The sequence below is a fragment of the Purpureocillium takamizusanense genome, chromosome 2 (genome assembly GCF_022605165.1).
Source record: "Purpureocillium takamizusanense chromosome 2, complete sequence".
In the NCBI taxonomy this organism is placed as follows: domain Eukaryota; kingdom Fungi; phylum Ascomycota; class Sordariomycetes; order Hypocreales; family Ophiocordycipitaceae; genus Purpureocillium; species Purpureocillium takamizusanense.
This window is the reverse complement of record NC_063069.1, coordinates 2446496-2471762: the sequence shown is the minus strand read 5'-3', so window position 1 is coordinate 2471762 and position 25267 is coordinate 2446496. Positions and strand designations below refer to the sequence as shown.

Here is a 25267-nt window from a genome sequence, read left to right as displayed (position 1 = left end):
GGCGCCACGACCCCCCTTGAAGTCGATGGTCCCAACAGCTGCATGCTCTGTGTGATGCAGTACCTAGTACGCGATATGTAGTGTAACCTTTGATCCGAATGGCATGTACTTGCATGGGGCTGGATGCAGAAGTAGCCTCAAGAACCTCGATGGTGCCAGGACGGCGAAGATTCCGTGGGCCGACGCGAAGCCGCTGACCGGCCAGATGACGTCGGCTGGCCAGGCAGACTCGCTGCTGGCATGGTGTGGTGGTGGTGGGTGGTGCCTGGGAAAGGCGGCCGCCGGGCGGACACACACACACACACACACACACACACCGGACGGACCTGACAGGATGATAGCCATCCCATCCCATCCCATCCCAGCCCAGCCCAGACATGTCTGTCGGGGGTGCCTGACTGACACTTCCTTTGAGCGGCGGGCGCGCGGCCCCCACCGCATGCACGGCGTCGATCTGGAACAGGCCCCCGATATGCGACAGCTGCAGGGAGGAGGAGATGGAGAGAAAGGAGGGGGGGCATTCATCAGAGCAGAGCAGAACTGCAAAGGGCAGATGAGCGGGTGGGGGAGGGGGCTGAATGCGGCTCGTTGATGCAGAGCACGGGGAGATGCGGCAGGCTGGAGTGGCATCGTGCATACAGTCCGTACTGTACCTAAGTACCTACCTGGGTGTTCAGTATCCGATTATAGGGGCGAGATGAGTGATGGTGTGGTGTGAGCTGATGGCGGGTGGTGGGTGAGTGTTGGTGCCTCGCAGCGGGAGGGCACCGAGGTATGGAGGAACAATATTTGGAGGCTTGGTCCTGAATAGCAGGAGGGTGTGCGCAGTGGGTGGCATGGTGGGTGGTGGTGGTAGCACCACCTGGTGAGGGCTTACGTTGTTCATATCGGAGTTGCCGACGGATTGCGGGCGTTATGAGGGACCTCCTACTTAACTGTACCCGTCTGTGCTTGTCCTGGCAATTCGGCGTGTTTGCTGAGGGGAGGCGGCCCTCCCCCGCGAGTTTGCGAACAGCAAAGTGCCGTCACGTGCCTGGTCGAGCAGTCGTGGAACTTGTAACTCGGTAAAGCTGCTGCTGCCGTCGCCGATAATAAACGAACCCCGGAACTGGGGGCGCTCGGGCGGGACCTGCCTGCGCCGGAGCCTCACCTCAAATGCTCCAGCCTGGCAGGCAGCAGGATAACTACCTACAGTACTAGTACTGTAGCTGGCTGCTAACGTACTTCGTACACGATGGCATCATCCACAGACACTTGAGACGCTTGGTTCGGCCCATTGCGTCTCGTGAATGTACGTGCTCGTCTCGTCCTGCTGTTGCTGCTGCCTGGCTGCGCATCGCATCGCATCGCATCGCAGCGCATGAAACCTCTCTTTTCTGCCCGCGCCTCTTGGAAATTTCCGGTGTCTTCTTCCTGCCTTCGTAGAGACTGTCAGCCTTTTAAGGCTTTTCTCGCGTTTTCATGCCTCGTACTCGACGCCAGCAGAAGTAGCAGCAGGAGCAGCAGCAGCCTTGGAATCAGCCTGGCGGGGTCCAGAAGGTGAGCCTCAAACGCGCCTGCCGCCGCCGCCGCCGCCGCCGCCTCCCGCCGCACAGCACAGCGCAGTGCTGCGCATAGCGGGGGCCCTCGGGTTGGCGCTCGTGTGTGGTGTTCGGGCCATACGAAGCACACCTGCTGTTACTTTTTCTCACTCATTACCTTGAGAGGATCGATCCAGCTGCTGATTCGATTCGAACCCCCGACCCGACCAGACACAAGGCCAGGCGCCCGGCAAAACGTCCCCGTCAGCAACGGCTTTTGGCGGCAAGGCTTGCTCGTCTTTGCGACCTGTCGTCCAGACTCCAGACAGCACAGGCTTGCGCCATACTCCCCTCCGCGGCATCGTCACGCGAGAGCATCACCACGCACGCGCGCGAGCGTCTGTTCCTCTCATCGGTCCTGCGGCCAGGCAGGCAAGGAGGGCATCTTAGCGACAGCGTCCCTCGTCAACTCGCTCGCTGCTGCCCCGCGCTCGCAGCTACACGGCGACCCCTCCTCCTGGCCACGCCCGCGACACACACGCACACACACTCACTCACAAGCACGCCTCCGAGCTCATCGTGACCTCCTCGCTCCCCCGCTCGCCTCAGGGCTTCCCCCGGCCACTCGCCCCTCTCACGGTGATGCGCGCGGGTGGGCTTCCGGACGACGACGACGACGCCGCGCCTCGCTCCACAGAGCCAGCAGCTCGTCGCACCGCCGATACCTTGACGCACGGGTGAGGGGAACGAGCTCGGGTCCGCCGCCGCCGCCGCATCATCACCCGTCTCCTCCTCCTCCTCCTCCCGGTCGCGCGCCATGCAGCCGGGCAACAGCACCATGAGTCTCAACCTGCCGTTGCGCACCAGCAACAGCCGCCGCAACCAGGACAGCCGCAACTACTTTACGAGCTACACGCCGCCGAGCTCGACCGAGGCCATCAATGGGCCCGTCAGGGAGCCCGCGCGGGAGCAGCCGCCCATAAGCGATAGGCTGATTGTGGGTGTCGACTTTGGCACTACGTTTTCTGGGTGAGTCTGCACCTCCGAGCTTCGAGTGACTACCCTGTGCGAGGCGATTGTCGCCTTGGACGGTGGCGGCGGCGTACAAACCGCCGCCACCTGCTTGCTCTGCCGATGAGCTCGTCCGCCGACTTCGTCCGCCTGCTCTCAAGTGAGATGGGCGGGAGACGTCCTATGGTGACCCCGGAAGCAGCACACATATACACTTCATGATGTAGTACCCCAATTGCTAAATGTGGCACGCGCATGATAGCGTTGCGGCCGTCTACACCTCCACCCCCGACGACATCGAAATCATCAAGACATGGCCAGGCGGCAACGGCATCACCTCGGACAAGGTCCCCACAGAGATCGCCTACGACTTCCCGCCCAACGCGAGTCCCGGGTCGGAACCGGCGGCGAAATGGGGCTTTCAGTTCAAGCCCGAGGAGTCGCGGCTCCGGTGCATCAAGCTGTTCCTCGACCGTTCCCAGAAGCTGCCCTTTTACGTCAGCCCGCTCGACACGGCCGCCCAGCTGAAGCGCTTTAACAAGAACGTTGTCGATGCCGTCAGCGACTACTTGACCCAGATTTACAAGCACACCATGGACACGCTGACCCGGCGGTACGGCGAGTCCTTCATGGCCTCGACAAAGGTCGAGTTCGTCTTGACCTGCCCCGCCGTGTGGAGCGACGCGGCCAAGAACACGACGCTGCAGGCCGCCGAGCGGGCCGGCATGGGCAGCCGGTCCGAGATCCAGATGATTAGCGAGCCCGAGGCCGCGGCTGTCTACACGCTCAAGGCTATCCAGCCGAACCACCTCAACGTCGGCGACAACTTTATCGTCTGCGACGCGGGTGGCGGCACGGTAGAGTGAGTGGCCCCCCTCGTGGGAGAGATTCCTCAGGATGTGGTGTGTGTGGCGCGTTCGCCGCTGACCTGCGCAGTCTCATCGCGTACAAGATCATGTCTCTCAAGCCGCTCCGCGTCGAAGAGTCTGCCGTCGGCACCGGCGGTCTGTGCGGCAGCGCGTTCCTCAATTACAGATTCGAGGAGCACGTCAGGGGCAGGCTCGGCCAGACCCGCTTCGACGAGATGAAGACGAAGAAGGGCAAGACGTGGCAGATGGGCCTCAAGTATTTCGAGGAGTTTGTCAAGCGAAACTTCAACGAGGACGAGTACCAGGAGGTCAACGTCCCGTAAGCCCCTGTGCGATACCCCTGTTGGCACCGCCGTTGCTGACGCCGAGAGCAGTTTCCCCGGGCTCCCCGACGACGAACAGGCCGGCCTCGACTCCGGGTTCCTGGTCATGACCGGGGAGCAGATCAAGAACATCTTCGAGCCGGTGGTCAAGGAGGTGTGTGATCTGGTGCACGGGCAGGTCGAGAACCTGCGGGCCAAGGGAGGCATTGTGTCGGGCATCGTGCTCGTCGGAGGCTTCGGCCAGAGCGACTACCTGTACCGCCGGCTCAAGCAGCACTTTACGAGCGCGGCGCCACCGCCGTACAGCGAGCGGCCGACGCACGCGAGCGCGAGCGCGACGCAGGATGGGGGCTCGATCGAGGTGATGCAGCCCGTGTACGCGTGGACGGCCGTGGTCCGCGGCGCAGTCCTGCGCGGACTCGAGGGCAACATGGTTATCTCGCGCAAGTCGCGGATGCACTACGGCACGTCGTACGCGACCGTCTACGACGAGGAGAAGCACTCGGTCAGCGAGAGGTACTGGTCGCCGCTGTGGGAGCGGTGGATGGTGTCGGACCGGATGCAGTGGCACATTGCAAAGGTGAGGTTATGAGAAGCCTGTGATGCACCTACCGACTTCAGACTGCTGACACTTGTCGCGTCGCAGGGCGAGGCACTCTCCCCCCTCTCGCCCGTTGCGTTTCACTACACGCGCAACTTCCGGCCCGGACAGTCGCTCATCGTGACGGACGACCTAATTGCGTGTGACGCCGACGAGCCGCCCACGGCGTACACGCGGGATCTGATCCACGTGTGCACGCTGACTACGGACCTCAACGCCGTGCCGCGGAGCCTGTTTACGCGGCTGACGACGACTAGGGGCGTCGAGTTCGACAACCTCGACTTTACGCTCGAGATGATTGTGGACAGCGCGGGCCTGGGCTTTGAGCTTAAGGTGGACGGCGTGCGGTACGGGCGGGTGGAGGCCGAGTTTCACTGACGGGCGTACATATATATACACACAACACATATCGGCTGTTTTCCACTGTTGAGGGGGCGGGGAAGGCTTGGATAAAGATGGGACGGATGAGTATTTGTATCAATCGCCCTTGTGAGTCCTAGCAGGCGGGCAGTGATGGAGAGCCAAGTGAGCTCAAGTTGAGTAGATGGCGGTGAGTCAGTCAATCCAGTGAGCTAGCTCTCTAGGCGTCGTGCCAGGAGCAAAAAAGGATGCTGGGACGCAACGGCCCCTTTACCGCCGTTTTGGTATACGTACACACACGTGCCAGTGATGTGTGAGAAGAGAGAGACTGTACATGATGTGCAGACAGACTGGTAGAAGGGATGCTCCCAAGGGTGATGGTGCTGCCTGTGTGCGTGACGAGGTGACCTGCACAAACAGATTTTGCCCATGACGATGCGCTTTGAACTACCCAATTACAAAAGGAAAGCATGGTGACCCGTCTGCCTGCAACTGCGAGCGGCAATCTGCGATTGTTATTTCCCCCGTTGACGAACGCATTCGCGACTGCGCTGGCTTGTTGGCGATGGATGGCGAATGGAACGTCGTTGTTGGCGATGCGGCCCGCGGGTGCGATCCTGACCTCCCGTCGATGGATGGTGAACGGAACATGCCTCGCAACGCCGCGCTCGAGTTGTTTACTCCGACGGCGTCTATACCCGCGGGTCACGGGGTTCGGCAACGGCCAGAGCCACCGCGACTTCGCCGATGCGAGGCACGGTGCTTCTCGGCGGTGGAAAAGGCCGACGCGGAGGAGATGGTGTTTACGTTTCGAGTGCCGGACCTGACCATACCAGGTGCGTAGGACATACATATCACGGGCCCCCCAAACCCCCTCCTCGCCTCTCCTCTCCTGAGACGTGAGGAGTCAGCATGGGAAGACCAAACAAACCGAGATCATCCGGCTGACACAAAAGGCAGAGCTCGCGGCGACGGACCGGATAAGCGAGTACGAACGGACGCGGCTGGCCGAGGAGCGGACGCGGGACTGGCTGCGCGACGTGGCGACGCGACTGGCCGGCCTGCCGCTGGGGCCGGAGCTCGGGGTGGCAGCGGCGGCGGTGATGGAGTGGGAGGCGGGTAGACGAGAGAGAGAGGCGCGGAGGGATGGCGAGGATAAGTTGGGTGGTGGGAATATGAGGAGAGGTAGGACGAGGAGCAAGGGGAGAGAAGGAGAGGAGCAGTGGTGGGAGGATGTGGGTGCGGTGCTGAGGGAGTGCAGTGAGTTTTTCGACCCGAGCCTATTCTCTTTACCCCAACGAGAGTAGGAAGGAGGAGAGGAGGGGGTAGAGTGTTTGACGCTCTTGTGGCGTGCGCGTGATGGGTCATGGGACGTGGTATGGTGTTGATGAGCTTTGTGTCGCTGACGGCGTTTTTTTTTTTTTGTGTGTTTAGGGGAACGCGGCGCGGAGGCGGTGGAGGGTATGATGCAGAGAGGCGAGGGAGAGGAGGAGCTGATGTTTCCCCTGAATATGGAAATGGATGAGGATGAGGGAGGCTGTTTAGGGAGAAGGGGGCTTGGTGGTGGCCTTGGTGGTGGTGGTTGATATGAGTAGGTTGTGGCATGAGGCTTGCCGCTGGGGCGGTTTGGGACTTGTAAGTGAGCACTGAGCAGTAAGTTAACAACGTCCTCCCGCAGCCGTTGGCAGATGCCCGCCCTGTCTCGCCACGCCATTTTGGCAAATCTACGAAAGGGCGTCTCGAATATAGAGATACTTATACTCAATTGTCCGTCATTGACTACCTACCTCGAGTAAGTGAAGTGCATTTTGCACGCAAGTACCAAGTACGTAGTTGCGCTGGGAGCAGCACGCATGTAGTATTGAGGTATGTAGACGCGGCGGCTGCAGCCACAGCAGCAGCAGCAGCAGCAGCAGCGGCCTGCCGGATCTGACTCGAGCAGCAGCAACAAAAGAGAGAAGGAGGACGAGGGTTCCACACATGTGGGTTGCACAGGTCGCGTGAATGGACGGCCGGGCCGGTGACGACATTTCATTTCACTCACCGTTTTCCACACACTTTTTGCAGACTTGCACGTCGGTGAGAGCCTTTAACTTGATATTGTGACGACTTGCCCCAGTGCGATAATAAAAAGCAGAGAGCGCTGTAATAAAGGTGGCCTGCGCGCATCTCTCATCGTCCTCGTCGCCTACTAGGGATATAACGCGGGCTGTGAGAAGCTTATCGGAAAGCCGCTCCTTCCCCTGCGCTCCCCGCCAAAATCTTTCTCCCCCCTCAACACCACTGCTGCAAGAGTCCCACCCTCACCCTCACTCACGCATGCCATGGGTGAACTGGTCCGTGACGCCGCCGCCGCCGCCGCCTCAAGCATGGACAACAGCAGCAGCGCCAGCGCCAGCGCCAGCACGAGTACCAGCACCACCAGCACCAGCAACAGCACCAGCACTAGCGGGCGCGTCATCGACGCCCTCGTCGCCTGGGCCACCCAACATGGCGCCGCGCTGCACCCCTCGGTCGAGGTGTACAGCGACGCAGCGACGGGCCTCTCGCTGCGCGTTAAGCTCACTGCCAGCAAGCCCCTCGCGCCGTGGGAGCCCGTCGTCAGCCTACCAACACGGCTGACCCTGTCGTATCTCGACGCCCTGGCCGACGAGTGCCCCGCGACGCGCCTGCATCCGGAGCTCGTCGCCGCCGCGCCGCCGCATATCGTCGGCCGCCTGTTCCTCGCAAAGGAGTGCCTCCGCGGCCGGGACTCGTTCTGGTGGCCCTACATCGAGGCCCTGCCCCGGCCCGATGCCGACGGCCACGCCACCGCCTGGGCTCTGCCGCCGTTCTGGCCCCCCGAGGAGGCAGAGCTGCTGGATGGCACCAACCTCGAGGTAGGCATCGACAAGATTAGGCGCGACGTCGCCCGCGAGCTCGACCTCGTCCGCGAGCTGCTGGGCCACTACCCCTGCGCTGACAAGTCCCTCTCCGCCTCCCTGGCCGTGAGTCCCGCCCTCTACCACTGGGCCTACTGCGTCTTCTCCAGCCGCAGCTTCCGCCCGAGCCTCGTCCTGTCCGACGCGCAGCGCGAGCGCCTGCCGAGCGGTGTCTCCATGGATGACTTCTCCGTCCTGCTGCCGCTCTTTGACATTGGTAACCACGATATGACGACGGACATTCGCTGGGACCTCGTCAACGACGGCGACAACGACAACGCCCGCCGCTGCGAGCTCAAGGTCGGCCGGTCCTTTGCCCCTGGTGACCAGGTCTTCAACAACTACAGCATGAAGACAAACGCCGAGCTGCTCCTGGGCTACGGCTTCATGGTCCCCGCCACCGAGAGCCTGCACAACGACTACACGCACGTGCGGAAGCGCACCCCCGGCGCCACGGGAGCGACTGCCGCTACCGGCGACGAGTATCTCATCTCGCGGCGGCCCTTTGCGCACCCCAGCTCCCTCCTCGCGCGGTCCAAGCAGACGCTCCGGCTCGCCCCGTCGACTAAGGTGCTCCGCGCGTTTCAGCACGTACAGCCGGACATGGTCTGGGACATTTTCTGTACGCTGACGCGCGGCAAGGAGGTCATTCCCGTCACGAACGGCGCCAAAGGCGAGGAAGCGGAGCGGCTGCGGCGAGAGCGCTTCTTCGCGGGGCAGGTCGAGGGTTGCGAGGCGCGCATGTTCCTCGAGCAGACGGTCGCCGTCATCCAGCACAAGGTCCTGCAGGAGCTGGAGCGGCTCAACGAGACGGACGTGGAGATTGTGGGCGGCGACGCGGAGCTGCTCACCAGGAACCAGAGGCTGGCGCTGGACTACAGGGACCGGTGCAGGAGCGTGCTCGAGGGCACCCTCGAGGCCATCAGCGAGGACGAGATTCTTAACGCGATGCTGGACGCCGATGAAGAGGATGGCAGCCACGACGATGAAGCCAGCCAATGATACCGGATTTCTAGATACTGTATCGCACGAGGTGGGCGTACACGGCTCGCTCGAGCTCGTCGTACAGGCGCACCGCGACGGCATCCCCGTGCGGCTGGACATTGACAATCAATACGGCGGCGATGCCCGACTCGCGGTCGATCCACTGGGCTTGGGTTAGCAACGACACCTGCAGCGATCGCGAAGGGGGGCCAGGGGTGGCATCACTTACCCAGTGGCTGTTGCACGCGCCGCTCCACATCATGCTCCCCTTGCGCCTCTTGCCGTCCACGTCTTCCATGTTGATGACGCCCCCGAGGCCGTGGTTGAGCGCCAGCCCGGTCGGGAACTCGGGCGCGAACCCGTCCTGGACGCCGGAGCGGTAGACGGTGGCTTCGAGCATCTCTCTCTGGGTGTCATTCAGCTGCGGCTTGAGCATTTCGTCCAGCGTGGCGTCACTGACGAGCTCGCCGGCCAGCAGACCTCGCAGGAAGCGGGCGTAGTCGTCGGCCGTCGTGTATAGGCCCGCGCCGCCGCTCTCGACGTCGTGTTGTTCTGGCACCGACGGCGGGCCTGGCTCAAGTCCTGCCGTGGTCGCGTCGCGGTATGAGAAGGCGACCGCGCGGGACGCCGTCTGGGGCAGCTTCTCGGGCCAGAAGCCCGTGTCGCGCATGCCCAGGGGTGCAAAGATGTGCGTCTGCATGTACTCGCCGAGCGTCTGGCCCGTGGCCGCCTCCAGGACGAGCCCGGCCCAGTCGATGGCGGTACCGTAACACCAGCCCGAACCCGGGGCGAAGCTCAGGGGCGTCGTGAAGCCGGGCCTGCTCCAGTCGAGGTTGGTGGCGCGGCGGCCGACGTGCGCGGACCACTTGGTGAGGGCCGGGTCGGCGAGGTCGTAGCCCAGGCCAGCGGTGTGGGTGAGGAGCATGCTATAGATGTCGCATCTCGCGTCAATATACCCGCATCATTGTCATAATCATTATTATCATCATCATGACGCCACATGCGTCGTCACGTGAGGAAGAAGAGAGAGCAAAGTATTAAGGTGACTTGCCGTAACGTGATGGGCGTCGTGTTGGTCTCGAGCACGGGCCGGCCCGCGCCATCGAAGCCACGCAGGATGCGCGCGTCGGCCAGCTCAGGCACCCGCACGTCTTGGTCGAGGGACAAGACGCCGCGCTCGACGAGCTGCATGAGGCACGTGGTCGTGACGAGCTTGGTCAGGGAGGCGACGTAGGCGAGGGAGGCGCCGGCAAAGGGGGCCGACGACACTTGGTCGTGGTCGAAGCCGAAGCCGATGCGGCCCGCGGATCCGGCGTAGGGGATGATGGCGCTTCCGCGGGAGGGCGTGGTGTCGCCGTCGATTGTTGCTTCCTTGCTCGAGACGACGGCGACGACGGCGAAGGAGGCGCCGAGGAGCTTGTCGTGCGTGCCGGTGCCGGACGGGGTGGTGGCGGTGGCGACGTGGGCGTTGAGGATGGCGTTGAGCTGTTGCTCCATTGCGTACAGTTTATTATGCGTCGTTGTGTATATATGCTTTGTATACTTTGTATGAATACTTTGTATATGTAGACACGATGGCTGGGAACGTAAAGAGAAGGTAATTTTATGAAATTTCTTGAAATTTTATCTGAGAATGTTTTGGGTAATTCCAGAGACGGCTCGTTGTCCTCAGGACCTACGTCGTGTCGTGCCTGATGAGTCGTATAGTTACTGTTAGCCCCCAAATTAGGCAGACTTATTATTGAACGTCGCTCCCCCTCCCCTACTGGGCCAGGCACCGGTTTATCATCATCATCATCATCGTCATCGTCATATAGCGCCGCGTGTGTCGCGCAAGGAAAAGAGAAGGCAGAAAAGACACGTATCATGATGGGCGAGATGTGTTTTCGTCTCGAGGACCCGTCAAATCGCATCGTTGTCCAGGTGTGCGTACTAATAACATTAAGGGAACCCAACTAGATAGTCGACATGGCAAACGTGGGGTATATATGCCTTAGACGGCCGCGTTGTTCCCCCATTGAAGTTAATGCATAGCTTACGCCGCGTCCCGTAGACCGTTTCGCTCGTTCGTACAACGAAACGCGCGGGCCGTTTTTGAACTCCATGAAATGCTTCATCGCTGCGGTCACTTATCTCCGAGGAGACTTTCTGCTCGGGCGCAGCAGAAGCGAAGGATGGACCGACGGCCCCCCAGCCTTGAATTGCCGGCCCACCGGCACATGCCGTCGCCTGCTCCTCGACAAACGCGGCCAACCTTCCTTTCAAGCTGTTAGTGATAGTTGATGATAATCAGCATCTGTGGGCACGGAAATGGTTTGGCTTGGCGGTCACTTCCTTGCTGTGATTACCACAACGAGAAGACTGAACTGTACTCACTTGCCAGCCCACACTGGCCTTTCTTGCGAAAGCAGAGCTCGACGGCGCCATGTGAACCCCTCAGGTTCCCCCCAGCCATTCAATGCAGCTGAATCTCAAGGAGTTTCTCTATGCTTGGGGATCATCCATCATGCGAGGTGCCACGACTGTAGGTAGCAACCGGAGAAGAAACGCAATAGGCAACTTGCGTCTGGGCTCCGCGCAACTTTATCCCGATGGGGACTACCGCCCAGGCGTTGAGTCAATTCTCCAGCTATGATTGCGCTCTACGCATCTTCAATGTCTCGGGCACATGCCGAAAACCGCTGCCGTGGGACAATGAACGTGCCGTGCTGTACCGTAAGACGGGTTCAAGTAGTACATGCATCAATACGTATTCGTATGTACGTACAACAATGCGCGGGCGGTTCCAATAGCCTAGAACAGAATGGCTGGCCCCCCTCTCCCACAATCGGAAAAGCGAAGGTCGGAGAGCGAAGACTGAGACGGGTCAGCACGGCTCGGCAGCCGACGTGAAGACATACATACATACTCTCAAGGTACAAGGGTCCGCCGCTACAGGCCTGTCGCCAAAATCGTGACGGGAATCGAGTGTTATACTTGCCCGCCCGAAAATGCCATAAAAAGCCATGGACGTCCCCAAGCCGCGCGCGCTATGTATTGACATGGGACGGAGTACTTGGTATTGTAGGCACGATCGACATCTCTCGTTCAAGGAATCATTTGCCAGAAATGGCAACACAGAAAGTTGTAGTATTGTTACTGGTAACGTTGGTTGCCGGTGTCTTCGGGGCCCTTGAACATACTGGAACCTCGGTCAAGCTCAACGACGTCTACTACTTTGTTTCTCCCTTCTCGCAAGGTCAGCCTTGGGGCCGCGGCGGCGTCGAGTGGAAGAGCCACTCGAAAGCACCTGGACTTATTCCCGTGACGGTGGTTGCGCAGCCATGCCCCGAGGACAGTCTCCATAGCCTGTTCACGAATTGGACCTCCCGAGATGATGTATGGCAGCCCGGCTTCCTCGAGACGGTCCTTCTCGCTGGCTTCGACACCACCAAGTCCAAGGGCGCCGATGCCGCCACGCGGCGAAGCTACTGGGCAGACACGCTGTCGACGGTGTTGCCCCTGCAGAGCGCCGGCATCCCGTCAGGCCCATACTTCCTCGACACGTCGACGGGACAGGTATACCAGGCATATCGCCTCTACGAAGACTTTGCGGGGGCGTTTACCCAGTCTCTCCTGCAGGGACCGGATGGGCGCTTTCAGACGCTCTCCGCCCAAGTACCCGCCTCGGCCTCCGTGACGATGGGCGTCCCTTCGCGGCTCTACTTCACGCCCAGCAAGCGCAAGCCCCTGGCGGGCGTCCGGATCGGCGTCAAGGACATCTTCGCCCTCGCCGGCGTCAAGCAGTCCAACGGCAACCGCGCGTGGTACGGGCTCTACCCGCCGGCCAGCGCGACGGGCACGGCGATGCGGAACCTCATCGCGGCCGGCGCCGTCATCGTGGGCCTGCAGAAGACGTCGCAGTTCGCCAACGGGGAGCTGGCGACGGCGGACTGGGTGGACTACCACGCGCCCTTCAACCCGCGCGGCGACGGCTACCAGGACGGCGCGGCGTCGTCGGCGGGCGCGGGCGCGTCGGTCGCCTCCTACCCCTGGCTCGACCTCGCCCTCGGGAGCGACACGGGGGGCTCCGTCCGCGGGCCCGCCGCCGTCGAGGGCCTCTTCGGCAACCGCCCGTCCCACGGGCTCGTCGGCCTCGACCACGTCATGCCGCTGAGCCCGGCGCTGGACACCCCGGGCTTCCTGGCGCGCGATCCGCGCGTCTGGGACGCTGCCTGTGCGGCGCTGTATCTCGATAACTACACCTCCTTTGCCGGCGATGAAGGGAGTGCCACTCCCAAGTACCCCAAGACGTTGTACGTGCTGGACCTTGCTACTACTACTACCACCACCGCTACCAAGAAGGACGACGACGACCCTGCCACGCTGATGCGCAAAAAGTTCGCCTCTGACCTGGCTTTGTTCCTGAATACCTCGGCCACGACCTTGGACCTTGAAAGAGAGTGGGCCACGTCGGGCCCTGCAGAGGGAAAGGGACAAAATATTTCTCAGTTATTGCACCTCACGTACGCGGCCTTTATCACCAAAGACCAGACCAAGCTTCTTCGCGACCCCTTTTACAAGGACTATGCCGGTATTTTCCCCCTTCCCCCCCCTTCAAAATCCCGAGCTACTCGCCCTCTCTGCTAACATTCAAGCGTCAGCCGCGCACGATGGCCGTCGCCCCTTTGTCGATCCCGCCCCTCTCGTCCGCTGGGCCTGGGCAGACTCGCAACCCGACTCGGTCCGCGACGACGCTCTCGCCAACAAGACCCTCTTCATGAACTGGTTCAACGACAAGATTCTCCCTCCGGCATCCCCCCACGACCCCCTTGCCTGCTCATCCGGCTTCCTCCTGCACGCGGACAGCACCGGCTTCTTCAGCAGCCGCAATCGCTACCTCGACCCGCCTGCGCCGCCCCTGGGGTTCTCCAACGGCGAGATCTCCGTCTTCGCGGAGACGCCCGACAGCGTGTTCCCCCTCGGGCAGGTTCCCGTCTTCAGCTCCGTCACGAACCATACCGAGTTCCTGCCGGTGACGATCGACGTCATGGCCGCCAAGGGGTGCGACGGGCTGATCGCGAGGCTGGCCAGGGACCTCGTCGCTGCTGGGATCTTGACGGCTCCAAAGGTCGGTCCGGGGCTTGACGGCGAAGGAGCGATTCTGCTGCGAAGGGACGTGCGATATTGAAATTTTGATCTGGTGATGATCGTGTATGGTGGCCGTTGGCAAGGAGTTTTTCATGTTCGTTTCTGGAGCATTTGCCCATCATCATTGCGACGAGCACATCTTAAGCCATAGCTTGGAAATATGCACACATATTGACCTGTTTCGTACTTCAATGGAACGCTGCCATGATTGAAGCAATTGCTTCACCACGAAGAGCCGCAATGTCATCATCTGTTCTGCAGCCAACGATTTACCAGCTAAACGTCTCATCGACAAGCACAATCCCACGACGCAGCGCACCGCTTCGGGCCAGCCTCGCCACCTCCTTCCTCACCGTGTCTGCCATTTGCGGCGGTCCGCAAACCACCACACCCGTCGGCCCTCGGTCCCCGTCCGTCCGACACGTGAGCTCCTCTCGCAACATTGCTTCGACGTCCAGCCTGGACCCGACGCTCGTGTCTACCTGCACGGACGCGGGCAGGCTCGTGATGTCGGCGCGGAACTCGTCCAGGAGGCTTGCCGTCCGCATGCCCCAGCAGAGACGACGCCGCGCCGCCGCGTGCTCGTGCAGGAGCGGGAGGACGGCGCTCACACCCACGCCCCCAGCAATGCAGAGGAGCGTCGTGCATTGAGACAGCTGGGACGATGGTGTGCAGTGGTACGAGCCTTCGACGAGAACGGGCAGTCGCAGTGCGCCCCCCGCTGCGGCAGCAACTCGGGCTGCAAGGCGGGCCGTCATGCCAGACTGCCGCCGCATGACTATTGTTACCCTTTGCCGCGTCAATGTCTGGCCTCCCGACGTTTTTTCGCAAGTGACATTGCGCAGCTGTATACGAGAGCTGTTGATTCCCTTTGTTGACTCACTGCTCGTCGTCGGCGTCCCGGTGCCACTCGACTGCACCTCCTCCTCCTCCTCCTCCTCCTCCTTCTCATGGAACATGGACGACGCCACCGAGAATGGATGGTTCTCCCAAAACATCCAGCTCAGGGTTGGGAAGTAGAGGTAGACCAGGCCGTGGGCAAACACCCCGTCGATGTCGACGCGGATGTATTCGCCCCCGGACCCTTGGACCTCGGTCACTGCCGCACTCCTCCAGCCCATGAGCACCATGCGGCCCAGTCGGAACACGCGCTCTGCGGCCCAGATGCCCCCTGCGATGTAACACCAGATCTCATAGCCCCACTTCATGCCGTAGCAGTACAAGATGTGGTAGAAGTACCCGACCAGGATGATGACGACGAGAACTTGGTGTACCGTTAAGAAAACCTCGTAGAAGCGCTTTCGCACGGCCAAGACGGACGCTGGCCAGAGCACGGATGCTGCGACTGTGGCCACGGCGCCCCAGATCCAGTACGCTTTTGACGCCTCTGCGTCGTATCTCCCGGAGAGCTTATAGGAAGCCAGCAGCATGACCGAGTGCAGGACCGTGTGGAAGATGGCGAGGTAACCGACAGCCCTGTGGAAGAGCAGGTACGTGTCGTAGTTCCACCCCGTCAACGCGAGGAGCGGGTTGTTCCTACCGGCGAACAGTGTCAGGACAACAACGTTGCCCATTGCCATGACGCCGGCACGGTTCCCGATGGTGCTGATTTCCATCTTTCGCAGCGTGGGGAAGATGGACTGCGGGTGGAGGTACTGGTACGGGGCGACGAGCAAGATGACGTTCAGAACGACGAGGACCAGGATGTACCACGACTGCCCGCGTGTGGGCACATATCCGCCGCCAAGGGCTCGCACACTTGGCTGCCGGTGCTTGTCGCCCCAGAGCGGCGGGTACACGAGGACCGAGTTCGCCCACGCCCATGTGCGGCTGCGGGCGAGGGATGGGACGAATCGGACCAGAGACACGGCGACGGGTAGCAACACGGCTACAAGAACGATGATGATGCTTCACTTGCCTGTCAGCTCCATCCCCCCCCCTTTCTGGTCTCGCAGCAAGTGAGGACGACAATTGGGGCATGACTTACGTGGATTTCGTATGTCCAGTCTCGTTGATCTCGAATGACTTGAATCCGTTGTACTGCTTCTGCCAGTCCCCCTTCCGTATAAAGCTCGTCACGTTGAGCGGCGCTCCGGACTTGATGATGGGGAGTGACGAGTTGGTCGGTGTCGTGCCTACCTCGTCCATGTCATCATGTCCACCATGCCGAGGGACGATAATAGACCGTCGTCTATGAGCATGCCCCCCACTGGAACTTTGCGTTTCGTTGGAGGCTCCTGTTGCGTTGCGCTCATCCATCAACGCAGCCCGCAGTGCCTCCTGGTAACTCACGGCAGGCGGAAACTTGTCGGTTGCGATCGTCCCCGTCGCCAGATGAGTCCCCCAATACCCTTCAATGTCGCCGAGGGTCGGGCCATCGCTCTGAGGGCAGTACCTGTCTATGCACAGCGCCAGCGTTTGCATAAACGCCAAGTCGCTCGCGTAGCACTCGGGCGGCGTCATCGAGGCTGAGTGCCCGCCTCCCCCGGCCGAGCTGCCGTGGCCTGCTGGTGGTGGTGGTGGTGTACATCTGAGCTGACATTTCGCGATCACCCCGCGACATGCAAACGTGCATGGGGGTTGATACATTGTTTTGCCGAATCCAATCATGCCGACGCCGTCGCCCAGGACGTACGACGGAGCGCCGGCGATGAGAAGCGCCGGGAGGAGCCAAGTCGCCCCCATTGTGAGACTACTATAGCCCTCGATGTAGAGACGAAACGTTTAAGCAGCCCTCGATATAGAGACGGAGTGTTTGAAAAGGTTATAACAACACACAAAAAAAAGGAAGGCGAACTATATAGATCTCGGCCAAGACTTATAACCGGCGAAACGTTCACGGCAGGGAACGTCTCTGGAAGTAACATCCCCACCATCTCAACATGAGGAGATGGGATGGAAACCCACGCAGAGTTCTTTTACCATGCATGTTCTTGACCGGAACGCGCTCATAATCACCCACTGAGGGCCCAATGAGAATGCATCAATTACGCCGTACCAAGAAGTCCCGTCGCAGCGATACATTCTCAATCTTGCTCATCAGTTTCTGCGAGTTCCAGGCCGCAAAGGTGTGGATCAGGCAGGTCGATGCCAAGCAGCGTCAAGCAACCAGGGGGGGCCAGACGCAAGCTAGTATTATGCTTATACTGGAGTCCCACAGTTAGTGTTTGGGACCCAGGAGGCCCAAAGATCTAAACAATGTCGTGGCTATATAGAAACTCAAGGAGAGAAATGTAATAGAAATCCGGTGCCGAGGCGACAAGCAGTCCTTGGCTGTCATTGAAGCCGCCCCCTTCCGTTGAGTCGACACGCATCTGCAAAGGGGATGACGGCTAGTTAACTAACGTTATTGGGGTGCTGTGGCGGGGCCAGTTAGTATTCAAGCCAGGTGGAGCCTGGCCTGGTCAATGAATGCATGGTTGAGCACCGGGATATCAGATCTCGAGACCGGTCGTTGGAACTCGCCTGAGCCCCTCCACCTCCGGGTTCTCGGCCTTGACCGTCCTACGAACTAGCACGGGCCCCCTCCAGGCCGACTCCCACCACCCGTCGGCAAACCAGAGCTGTACGTTCGTAGGCAGGGATAGCCAAGTTGCTGGCATGATCCTAGACAGCATCGAGATTCTTGACTCGCTGAGCGAGCCTTCGGGGCGTTGTCATGCAACACACCATGGCCTGTCGAGAGGGCGAGACCCTTATTCTCTAGTGTGATTCTTTGTATTCCTTAATGGCTCATCCCATTCTACTGTTGTTGCAAAACTCGAGAATTGCAAGCACGTCATACAGCCATGCATACTAACCTACCCGTAAAACCCGTATCTCAACTTTTCTCTCTCAAACCCTCGCGCCCTGCCCGGCCGATTGGGATGAGAGGCTTGCAGGCATGCACGATCAGTCGGGACACCGATGCGATGGTGGGCAGAAGCTGTGTCGCCCGAAAGGCGCTCCCGTGTTGGCGAGGCACCGGCTCGCATCTATCAGTCCCGAGCGAACGTAACCTATCAGTCCCCTGTCTACAGTCTCTCTCTATCCTGCGCGCATATGACGACAGGGCTCAGCCCAAGTAAACTCATGCCCTGGCCCCTTTATAAAGACTATAGAATCCAGATGGATAGAAACAAAGAGCATGTAGTACTATTCGTAGAGCCCGTTATCTCTACCTACTAAGGTAGTCGTAGAGGAGTCGTACATTTTTCTAATAAGCCAATGCCCCCGGTCCTTAGTTTAGTAAGTTAGTATGCCGCACTAGCTATTTTTGGTGCGTAGGCGCGCCAGGCACTCACCTGGTTTACCATCATCATCAACACCACCACCATCATCAACCCCGACCGCGGCAGGCCGCCATCAGCGGTTCTTCTCGCACCGTTACATGTAGCCTAATTGGGGTGACGAATCCCCGACATGGCGACCGACGCGCCAAAGCCAGTGCGGCTGCTGGACCTCATCACCGCCGTCGACAAGTGAGTTCCAGTCCACCACCCACACTTGCCTCATCCCCCCCCCCTTTCCAAACTCATCAAGCTCACCTTGATCGCTTCCCCCCCAAGCGTGCCGCTCGACTTCGAGACCAACCACACGCCCTACTACCGCTTCCTCCTGGCGCCGGACCCGCGCGCCCACGGCTTCATCCACCCGGACACGGTGGCCAAGCTGCCCTGGCCGGCCGCCTTCTTCGCCGTCGACCACGCCGCGCGCACCGTCTCCGTCACGCCGCCGCCGTCTGACGAGGGCTCGTCGTCCTCGTCGTCCCTCTCGGCGCACGCCAACGCCGCCCTGCAGCAGGCTGTCGACGCCGCCATCGCCGCGCCGGCCGGCGACTTCCCCACGCTCAACGGCCGGCACAGCGAGTACTTCCTCGTTCCCGGGGCGCGCTCCTTTGTGCAGGTGGAGCGCTTCGCCGCGCCGCTCTTTGGCATCGCGACGCGCGGTGCGCACCTGACGTGCTACGTGCGACCGCGGGCCGAGGACGAGCTGCGCATCTGGGTCGCGCGCCGCAGCCGCAACCTGTTCACGTACCCGGGAATGCTGGACAGCACGGTCGCGGGGGGCGTCAAGGCCTCGGACACGCCGTGGGAGTGCATCGTCGCCGAGGCGGGCGAGGAGGCGTCCCTGCCGCGGGAGCTGCTTCTGCCACCCCTGACGGCAGCGCGGGGCGACCGGGGCGACGGGCAGTCGCCGCCGCTGCAGCTGCTCGCGGCGGGGACGGTGACGCTGGCGAACCGCAACCCGCGGACGGGCCTGTTCCACGGCGAGGTGCTGTACGTGTACGACATGGAGATGCCGACGACGGTGCGGCCGCGGCCGAACCCGGACGACGGCGAGGTGGACGAGTTTGTGCTCATGGGGTGCGCCGAGGTGCGCGAGCGCATGGGCCGCGGCGAGTTCAAGCCCAACGTGTGCGCCGTGCTGATTGACTTTATGGTGCGCCATGGGGTGGTGACGCCCGAGGGGGAGCCCGACTACGTCGAGATTTGTGCGCGCCTGAGGAGGAGGCTGCCCATGCCGACCGTCTCGGACTTGTGAAAGTTTGCTTGAGCAGGCCCGCGACGCCCGGGCGGGCGTCAGGGTGAGTGGTGTGAGTGGTGTGCCTTTAGTTTGGTATAGACAAGCTGCAGAGGGCATTACATGATGCTGATGGAGTATACGTGGGGTTTGGTGTAGAGGGCATGTAGGAGGCATGGGGGTGTATAGACGGAGGTCCTATATAGAGGGCAGGCAGGCATACATGCGGTGCACTGCATATACTAGCACAGAGATGAGGAACTATGGGACATTCACGCCGGCCAAAGCTGACATGTATATACAATCAGCGACTTTGTATTTCCATCCAACGCTTAAATATGTGTCTGAATAGTCCGGCGGGCATCTCCTGCTTCTTGTCTATTGACGGACAGCTGCGGCGTCATCTTCGCATAAGTACCCGCAGAAAGCAGGTTCTTCTCGTCCTCGTTGCGTACTTCCGTGCCACTTGTGTCAAAAAGAAAGTGAAATTTTGGGTTTCCGAAAGGGAGGAAATATGTCCCGATGTACGAATATAGGCATGGAGTAAGGTAGTGCAAGAAGTAATACATTCGAGGTGTTTACGTCGCCGTTCCTCGATGCCGGTACGTACCGTAACCTGACCCTGACCATTTATTTGGTGGGGGGGGGTGAATGGGCGGGCGTGCCCCCACAATCCGGTTGCTCCCCTGCCCGTCCTCCCTCCAGGTACTTCCGTACTGTACCAACGTGCCACCACCAAACCACCGCCCAGCTCCTCCCTCCCTCCCTCCTCAACTACATCACCCGGACGTGCTCGCCTCGATCCTCCATCTCGTCATTCACCTCATCACCAACTCCCATGGGGGTAAAAATTTCCATGGCAGCAACACGGCACAAGTTCAAATACGCTGCCACTACTAGGTACTACCGACCCACCCTTCAGTTGACCCTTGCGTTGCATGCTCAATGCTCAAGGCGACTACTATGCACCTCCAACGGGCTGCCCCCCCCCCCCCCTCTTCGACATGCTGCTCGAGGAGGGGCCGAGCCATGGAACTTGGTCGGTGAAACCCCTCTCCTCCTGCCTCCTTGCCTTCTGCTGCTGCTGCCCGTTCCTCATCTCATCCGGCACGCATGCTGACATGTTTCTTCCAGGAGGATGAGCGGGCCATGATCAGCAGCAATAGTCGCTGACAACGCGGTCGACAACTGCGGTCTACGCAACAATACTTGCTGAACCCAGGTTCCTGGACCTGGCCTTCATTCCGTCTGACCACGATGGTGGCACGCCGCCAGCCACAAAAGGTGGCTGTCGAGAAGCCGCACGACATCTGAACATGGTGCCATGAATGGACATGTCTCCTCCGGTGCCGTGCCGTCGAGACGCTGCAACGCACAACACAGCATCGTAGGCACCGTGACGCTCTTGGTGGTATAATACATTCAACCCTACAGATGCTGCTTGTCCGAGGCGCCCACTGCTAACCTCGCGCCCTTCCAGTCCGAAGCGGCAATGGCCGCGCCCGACGGGGCCTCCCCATCCGGCCGCCTCTCGACCAAACTCCGTGCCAGTGCTTTTGCTCCCACCGTCAGAACCATGTCCGACGACTCGTGTGGGCCCAGCCAAGGAAAGCGAAATGGAAAAAGGCCTGCTGACCAAAAGAACCGAAGCCAAACCAGCTGCGCCGGCAGAGCCATCCGCATCCCGCCCAAATGAGGGCTTGCGCCCGCCAATACGCCGCGTACGGGTGGTGCACGACTCGCGTCTGCCACCGCCCGGCGATTATCCTCTTCTCTCCCTCTCCCTCCCCCTCTCTCTCCAAGATCAAGTCCAGAAACCCACCAACGCCAGCTCCTTGCTCATGTCGTTTTATATTCATACAGCGTTCCTCGCAGCAGTCTCTTCATTCCTCCTCCGAGTCCGAGTCATCGCTCGAATCGGCAGCATCCATGGCCACGGGCGTCTGCGCCACCTTCTGAGCGTCCGCAGGCTCTTGACCCGACTTGTACAGCTGCCGAAGGGCGTTGAGCTCCGCGATCCGCGCCTCTTGCTCCTTGGCGCTCATGGGCTTGTTCTTCTTGGGCTTCGCTGCCGTCTTAGGAGCCTGTTTGGCGGCGGCCCGGTTAACCTCTGGCGACGAATTGGGAGCTGCGGCTGAGTCTTTACCGAAGCCTGGGAGCGCTTTTTTGCACAGGTCCCAGAGCTTGAACAACGCCGCGTTGCTGAGCTGGTCAATGTCCAGCTCCAATTCGCCGTCCTTGTTCTCCTATTGGATCAAGTTAGTATCCCAATTCAGCCCACATCAACGGTACGTATCCACTTACATTCTGGCCAGTGTCGTGCTTGATGATGTCAATGGCCTGATCGAGGTGCGGCGAGTCCAGGTCGTTAATAGCGTTGGCAATCTGGTTCTTCTCGTCGGGCGACAAGTCCTTTCTCGAGGCGGCCTTCTTGGAGCCGGCAGCCTTCTTGGGCTTGTCGCCGCCACCGCCTGTCGACTTCCGACCTGCGCCGCCCGCAGCCTTGGGCTTGCCGGCCTTGGTCTTCTTGGCCGGCTTCTCCGGCTTCACACGGGCCTGCTGCGCCTTCTGGGCTGCCTCAATGACCAGTGTCTGGACCGTCTGCACAATCTGCTGCTGCATAGTGATGATGGATTGGTTGCCGCTGAGGAGCAAACCGTTGAGTTTCTGCGTCTCCTCGTCCAGTCTGGCCTTGAGCTCCTCCATGTCCTTGTTGGCGGCCGCGGCCGCTTGCGCGGCGTTGTCGTCACCCTCATCCTCATCCTCGTCCTCGTCGCTGGCGTTGGAGGCCGTCGCTGCCGGCGCGTTGGACTTGGCGTGCTTGGCCAGCCACGAGTCCTTGTTTTTCACCTGACCGACATACAGATCCTCGAGCTGCGCGGCGAGCCCCGACACGGGGTTGCCCTGCTCCGGAGGCCCGTTGAACTTATAGCAGTTCTCGAACACGAGCCGCACGTTCTTATCAAATTCCTTAAAGCTCGAGATGTCGCCACCAGCTAGCATGCGCTGCACCTTGCCGAGGTCCATCGGCTTCTTGATGACGCTATAATACGACGGGATGCCCAGGCCCTCGGCGTCCACGGGCTCCGTGAACCACTTGTTGATGTTGTGGTGTTTGGGACTCATCAGCTCTGTCAGGACCTCGTCGCAAAACTGCAGCTCCGGCTTGAGCTTCTTGCGCGATGGCTTCGTGGTGTAGTCGATGTCCTTGGGCTTCGGCGCCCGCACGGTCCGCTTGGGCCTGTCACCGTCGGTGGCTGTCGAGCTGCGGCGGTCGACGGGCGCCTCCTGCGTCGGGGCGGCAGGAGCGGGCGCGTCTGGGCTGCCCGCCGGCCCAGCAGACTGTCGCCGTGCGACAGCGTCGGCGTTAGAGACAGTCCGGGACTCACGCACGGGCTTGGGCTTGGGCACCGCCTTGGGCTTAACGGGCTCTTCGGCCGGGATCGTAACGACGTCTTCCCACACCAGCTTCACGGCGTGCGCAGCCGCGGCCGTAATGGTGTGGTCCGGGCCGTTGAAATCCATGGCATTCTCAAAGATAAGGGCGAGGGTGGACTTGAAGTCGCCCCAGGTCGCGATGAGGCTGTTGGGGTCCCGCACGGACCGGTCAACCTCACTTAAGTCCATGGGCTTCTCAATGCGCGCGGCATAACCCTCCCACACCTGCGGCCAGAGCTTCTGGACCGAGTCACGGAAGTGCCCCCCCGACTTGGTCTTCTTGACGCGGCCAATCACCTTGCGGATCTCGCGGCGCTGAAAGGGGGTTATGGTCGCAGCGTTCGTGTCGGCGTCGGTCCACCGCGTCAAGCTAGTTACAGCCGTCATGTCGAGGAGTGGTACGTCAGGGGCGGCGTTGATGACGTCGCCCGTGGCATCGGCGGGTGCCGCGGATGTCTCTTTATCTGCGGGCTCGTCCTCCTTGGGCTCTGTCCTCGCGCGCTTCGGCGCAGGTTCCTCGGTGGTGTCCTCCTCGCGCTCCCGGGCCACCTTGGTGCTGGGTGCCTCCGTCATGGACACGTCAAGAGATGTGTCTTTATCGTCGGTTTCAATGGCGAGTTGAGACATGCGAGCGGGACCCAGGTCGACCTCGGAGCTCGGGAGGGCGGCAGCATCTTGCGAAGGAATAGGCTCGTCAACGTGTTCTGGCTTAGCGGTGGCTGGGTCCTCCACCCGGGAGTCAGTCATTTCTGTGTCAGGAGCGGGCTCCTTGGCGACTGGAGATGCAGGTGCGGACTTGTCGTCGGCGGCCTGGGAAGCAGGCTCTGCGCGCTCATCCTTGACCGGAGCAGAGTCGGCCATCTCGACATCTTCAGACGCAGCGGGAAGCGGGGCGGCTGCAGGCTCATCGGGCGCTTGCGGGGAAGAAACCTTAGGTCCGGGGTCCGCAGCCTTGGGCGCTTCTTCATCAGCCACAGCCTTGGGCAGGTCCTCGACTGGCGCCGGCGCGGGGCTTTCTGCGGGTTTCGGCGCCGGACTCTTGCTCGCGGCCGAGCTTTCGGGCTGAGCAGGTTTCGCGTCCGCGTCGGCCGCGGGTTTGTTGGCCTCGGTGTGCTCGCCCGTCGAGCCGTTGCCGTTCAGCAAGGGCCTTTCGGCCTCAGGCTGCGGGGACTCGGCAGGCGAGGGCGAGGGCACATCCTTTTCGGCGGGATGCTCGGCGGCAGACGGGACCGCCAAGTCTGGCTGGGGTTTCGTCGTAGGTTCTTCGGAGGGAACATGGCTGCACAAAGTCGTGTCAGCGAGCAAAGTCAATGGTAGAGAGAATTGCACGGACGCAAGAGATACGACGACGTACCCGTTAACATCAGGCTGGGGCGTCTGCTCGGAGGCAGATGCAGCGGGCGCAGGCACGGGTGCGGGAGACTTGGCCTCTGTCGCGGGGGCGTCGGGACCCGGCGAGGCCATGATTGCGTTTCGCGATGGCAGCGCAGCAGTGTTGATGGACTTAGGATGCGCGGCGCGGCATGAAATCGGCACGAGACGAAAGTGGGCCGCCGGACGGCGCGCAGGTGAAAAGAGGTTTAAGTTGGGAGGCGGCGCAACGCGACTAGAAGAAGCGAAGGTGGGCCTTTAAGCGCACGGGCGGGTGCAGGCGTCGGTGGCGAGGTGCGGGATGCGCAGCGGCGGGCAGGTGCGATGATGCACTGATGCGCTGATGCTTCAATGCAGATGGCGATGATGCACTGAGAAATGCGACTCGGTGGCAGCCGGCGGCGAGTGCTTTGGGGTGCGGCGAAGTCGTCGCAGGTGACTGGGCAGCCGGCGGAACGAAAGGGCGGGCGGGCGCGCAGCCGTGGGCAGCCTTTTGAGCTCGGGCCCGGCGGTTGGGATGGGAGCCTAGGCAGGGAGCGACACGTCGAGGCGCAGTGAAGCTCTCGTGCGTGTGCGCGGGCGGGCGAGTGGTAAAGCTCTGGTGGAGCCTAAAGGCGGGCGCGTTTAGTATGGGTGACGGCGCGTGAGGCGGCGGCGGCGGAGGGACGGGCCCGAAGAAGACGGTTGTCGCTTTTGCGGCAGCTGCAAGTAAGAAAAGAAATGCTGCTGAGCTTTGCGCAGCGATTTCGGGCGGGCGGGCGCGATGGGATGGATGGTTGGTCGCGACGCGGAGCAGTAGATGCGCGCAAGGGCGAATGCGATTTGTTGCGGCCTCAAGCAGCGAATGCTGAGTAAGGTACTGCTATTGGGGCGATGTAGCGCAGGCAGTGGCCGAGCGATGCAGGCGGAAGGTAGGTACGCGTTGGGTACCTGGGCGCGCTGGCAGGAGGCGCGTGCGGCGTTGGTGGGAATTAGTGTTATCTGGCTGTGGTCTGGCTGGCGGGCAGGAGGTACCGGAGGGGTACTGGCCGGGCCGGAGGTAGGGAGGGGGTGGGTAGGGTCGGGGGCGAAAGAAAAGCGCGTGCACGATCCGTGAATTTTGGCCGGTCGGCGGCGCGAAGGTATTTATGAGAGAGAGAGTGCAGCGCCGGGCGCGGGCGTTGGACGTGCGGTTTATCGGGGCGCCGCACCAAGGGCTGAGGGGCAGGGGGGGAAATTTTACGTGGCCGGAGTGGGG

At 61.2% G+C, this 25267-nt stretch overlaps 8 protein-coding genes across 10 annotated transcripts; 5 read left to right on the top strand and 3 right to left on the bottom strand.

Annotated features, from left to right (window-relative positions):
• The first annotated feature begins 310 nt into the window (after positions 1-310).
• On the top strand, positions 311-5158 carry JDV02_002556 (uncharacterized protein). Of its 2 annotated transcripts, XM_047983593.1 has the most exons (6): positions 311-1539; positions 1718-2549; positions 2794-3393; positions 3468-3719; positions 3775-4303; positions 4370-5158. In XM_047983593.1, exons 2-6 carry the CDS (start codon positions 2338-2340, stop codon positions 4700-4702), a joined length of 1926 nt encoding a protein of 641 aa, XP_047839565.1. In that variant the 5' UTR covers positions 311-1539; positions 1718-2337; the 3' UTR covers positions 4703-5158. The 2 variants fall into 2 exon arrangements, with proteins under 2 accessions (XP_047839565.1, XP_047839564.1); XM_047983592.1 differs by having other exon boundaries at positions 1265-1539; positions 1718-3393.
• A 175-nt stretch (positions 5159-5333) lies between these two features.
• Positions 5334-5991, top strand: JDV02_002555 (uncharacterized protein; the record flags this gene model as incomplete). The annotated part of the gene is made up of 2 exons (XM_047983591.1): positions 5334-5520; positions 5645-5991. 2 exons carry the CDS (start codon positions 5334-5336, stop codon positions 5989-5991), a joined length of 534 nt encoding a protein of 177 aa, XP_047839563.1.
• Positions 5992-6736: 745 nt separating this feature from the next.
• JDV02_002554 (uncharacterized protein) lies at positions 6737-10170 on the top strand. The gene has a single exon (XM_047983590.1). It carries the CDS (start codon positions 7009-7011, stop codon positions 8605-8607), a length of 1599 nt encoding a protein of 532 aa, XP_047839562.1. The 5' UTR covers positions 6737-7008; the 3' UTR covers positions 8608-10170.
• JDV02_002553 (uncharacterized protein) lies at positions 8618-10203 on the bottom strand (the record flags this gene model as incomplete). The annotated part of the gene is made up of 3 exons (XM_047983589.1): positions 9647-10203; positions 8819-9515; positions 8618-8752 (listed from the first exon to the last, which is right to left on the bottom strand). The coding sequence occupies exons 1-3, from the start codon at positions 10084-10086 to the stop codon at positions 8618-8620; spliced, it is 1272 nt and encodes a 423-aa protein (XP_047839561.1). The 5' UTR covers positions 10087-10203.
• A 1494-nt stretch (positions 10204-11697) lies between these two features.
• Positions 11698-13865, top strand: ARP1_1 (centractin- actin- protein of the dynactin complex; the record flags this gene model as incomplete). The annotated part of the gene is made up of 2 exons (XM_047983588.1): positions 11698-13162; positions 13233-13865. The coding sequence occupies 2 exons, from the start codon at positions 11698-11700 to the stop codon at positions 13757-13759; spliced, it is 1992 nt and encodes a 663-aa protein (XP_047839560.1). The 3' UTR covers positions 13760-13865.
• Positions 13866-13988: 123 nt separating this feature from the next.
• On the bottom strand, positions 13989-16577 carry JDV02_002551 (uncharacterized protein; the record flags this gene model as incomplete). Its single annotated transcript, XM_047983587.1, has 2 exons — positions 15707-16577; positions 13989-15627 (listed from the first exon to the last, which is right to left on the bottom strand). Exons 1-2 carry the CDS (start codon positions 16402-16404, stop codon positions 13989-13991), a joined length of 2337 nt encoding a protein of 778 aa, XP_047839559.1. The 5' UTR covers positions 16405-16577.
• A 1406-nt stretch (positions 16578-17983) lies between these two features.
• Positions 17984-19551, top strand: JDV02_002550 (uncharacterized protein). The gene is made up of 2 exons (XM_047983586.1): positions 17984-18179; positions 18267-19551. Exons 1-2 carry the CDS (start codon positions 18121-18123, stop codon positions 19240-19242), a joined length of 1035 nt encoding a protein of 344 aa, XP_047839558.1. The 5' UTR covers positions 17984-18120; the 3' UTR covers positions 19243-19551.
• Positions 19552-20131: 580 nt separating this feature from the next.
• BDF1 (transcription initiation at TATA-containing promoter protein) lies at positions 20132-25129 on the bottom strand. Of its 2 annotated transcripts, XM_047983584.1 has the most exons (3): positions 24014-25129; positions 21526-23938; positions 20132-21467 (listed from the first exon to the last, which is right to left on the bottom strand). In XM_047983584.1, the coding sequence occupies exons 1-3, from the start codon at positions 24121-24123 to the stop codon at positions 21105-21107; spliced, it is 2886 nt and encodes a 961-aa protein (XP_047839556.1). In that variant the 5' UTR covers positions 24124-25129; the 3' UTR covers positions 20132-21104. The 2 variants fall into 2 exon arrangements, with proteins under 2 accessions (XP_047839556.1, XP_047839557.1); XM_047983585.1 differs by having other exon boundaries at positions 20132-23938.
• Between the last annotated feature and the right edge of the window lie 138 nt (positions 25130-25267).

What these genes read in the sequence shown, in the direction of transcription:
- JDV02_002554 (XM_047983590.1), top strand. Translation starts at nt 7,009, where the DNA reads ATGGGTGAACTGGTCCGTGACGCCGCCGCCGCCGCCGCCTCAAGCATG.
- JDV02_002550 (XM_047983586.1), top strand. Translation starts at nt 18,121, where the DNA reads ATGGCGACCGACGCGCCAAAGCCAGTGCGGCTGCTGGACCTCATCACC. An exon ending in CTCATCACCGCCGTCGACAA is followed by an intron (nt 18,180 to 18,266) that starts GTGAGTTCCAGT and finishes TTCCCCCCCAAG; the next exon opens with CGTGCCGCTCGACTTCGAGA.
- BDF1 (XM_047983584.1), bottom strand. Translation starts at nt 24,123, where the DNA reads ATGGCCTCGCCGGGTCCCGACGCCCCCGCGACAGAGGCCAAGTCTCCC. An exon ending in CCCCAGCCTGATGTTAACGG is followed by an intron (nt 23,939 to 24,013) that starts GTACGTCGTCGT and finishes GACTTTGTGCAG; the next exon opens with CCATGTTCCCTCCGAAGAAC. An exon ending in AGCACGACACTGGCCAGAAT is followed by an intron (nt 21,468 to 21,525) that starts GTAAGTGGATAC and finishes TTGATCCAATAG; the next exon opens with GAGAACAAGGACGGCGAATT.
- JDV02_002556 (XM_047983593.1), top strand. Translation starts at nt 2,338, where the DNA reads ATGCAGCCGGGCAACAGCACCATGAGTCTCAACCTGCCGTTGCGCACC. An exon ending in TACCAGGAGGTCAACGTCCC is followed by an intron (nt 3,720 to 3,774) that starts GTAAGCCCCTGT and finishes CGCCGAGAGCAG; the next exon opens with TTTCCCCGGGCTCCCCGACG. An exon ending in TGCAGTGGCACATTGCAAAG is followed by an intron (nt 4,304 to 4,369) that starts GTGAGGTTATGA and finishes GTCGCGTCGCAG; the next exon opens with GGCGAGGCACTCTCCCCCCT.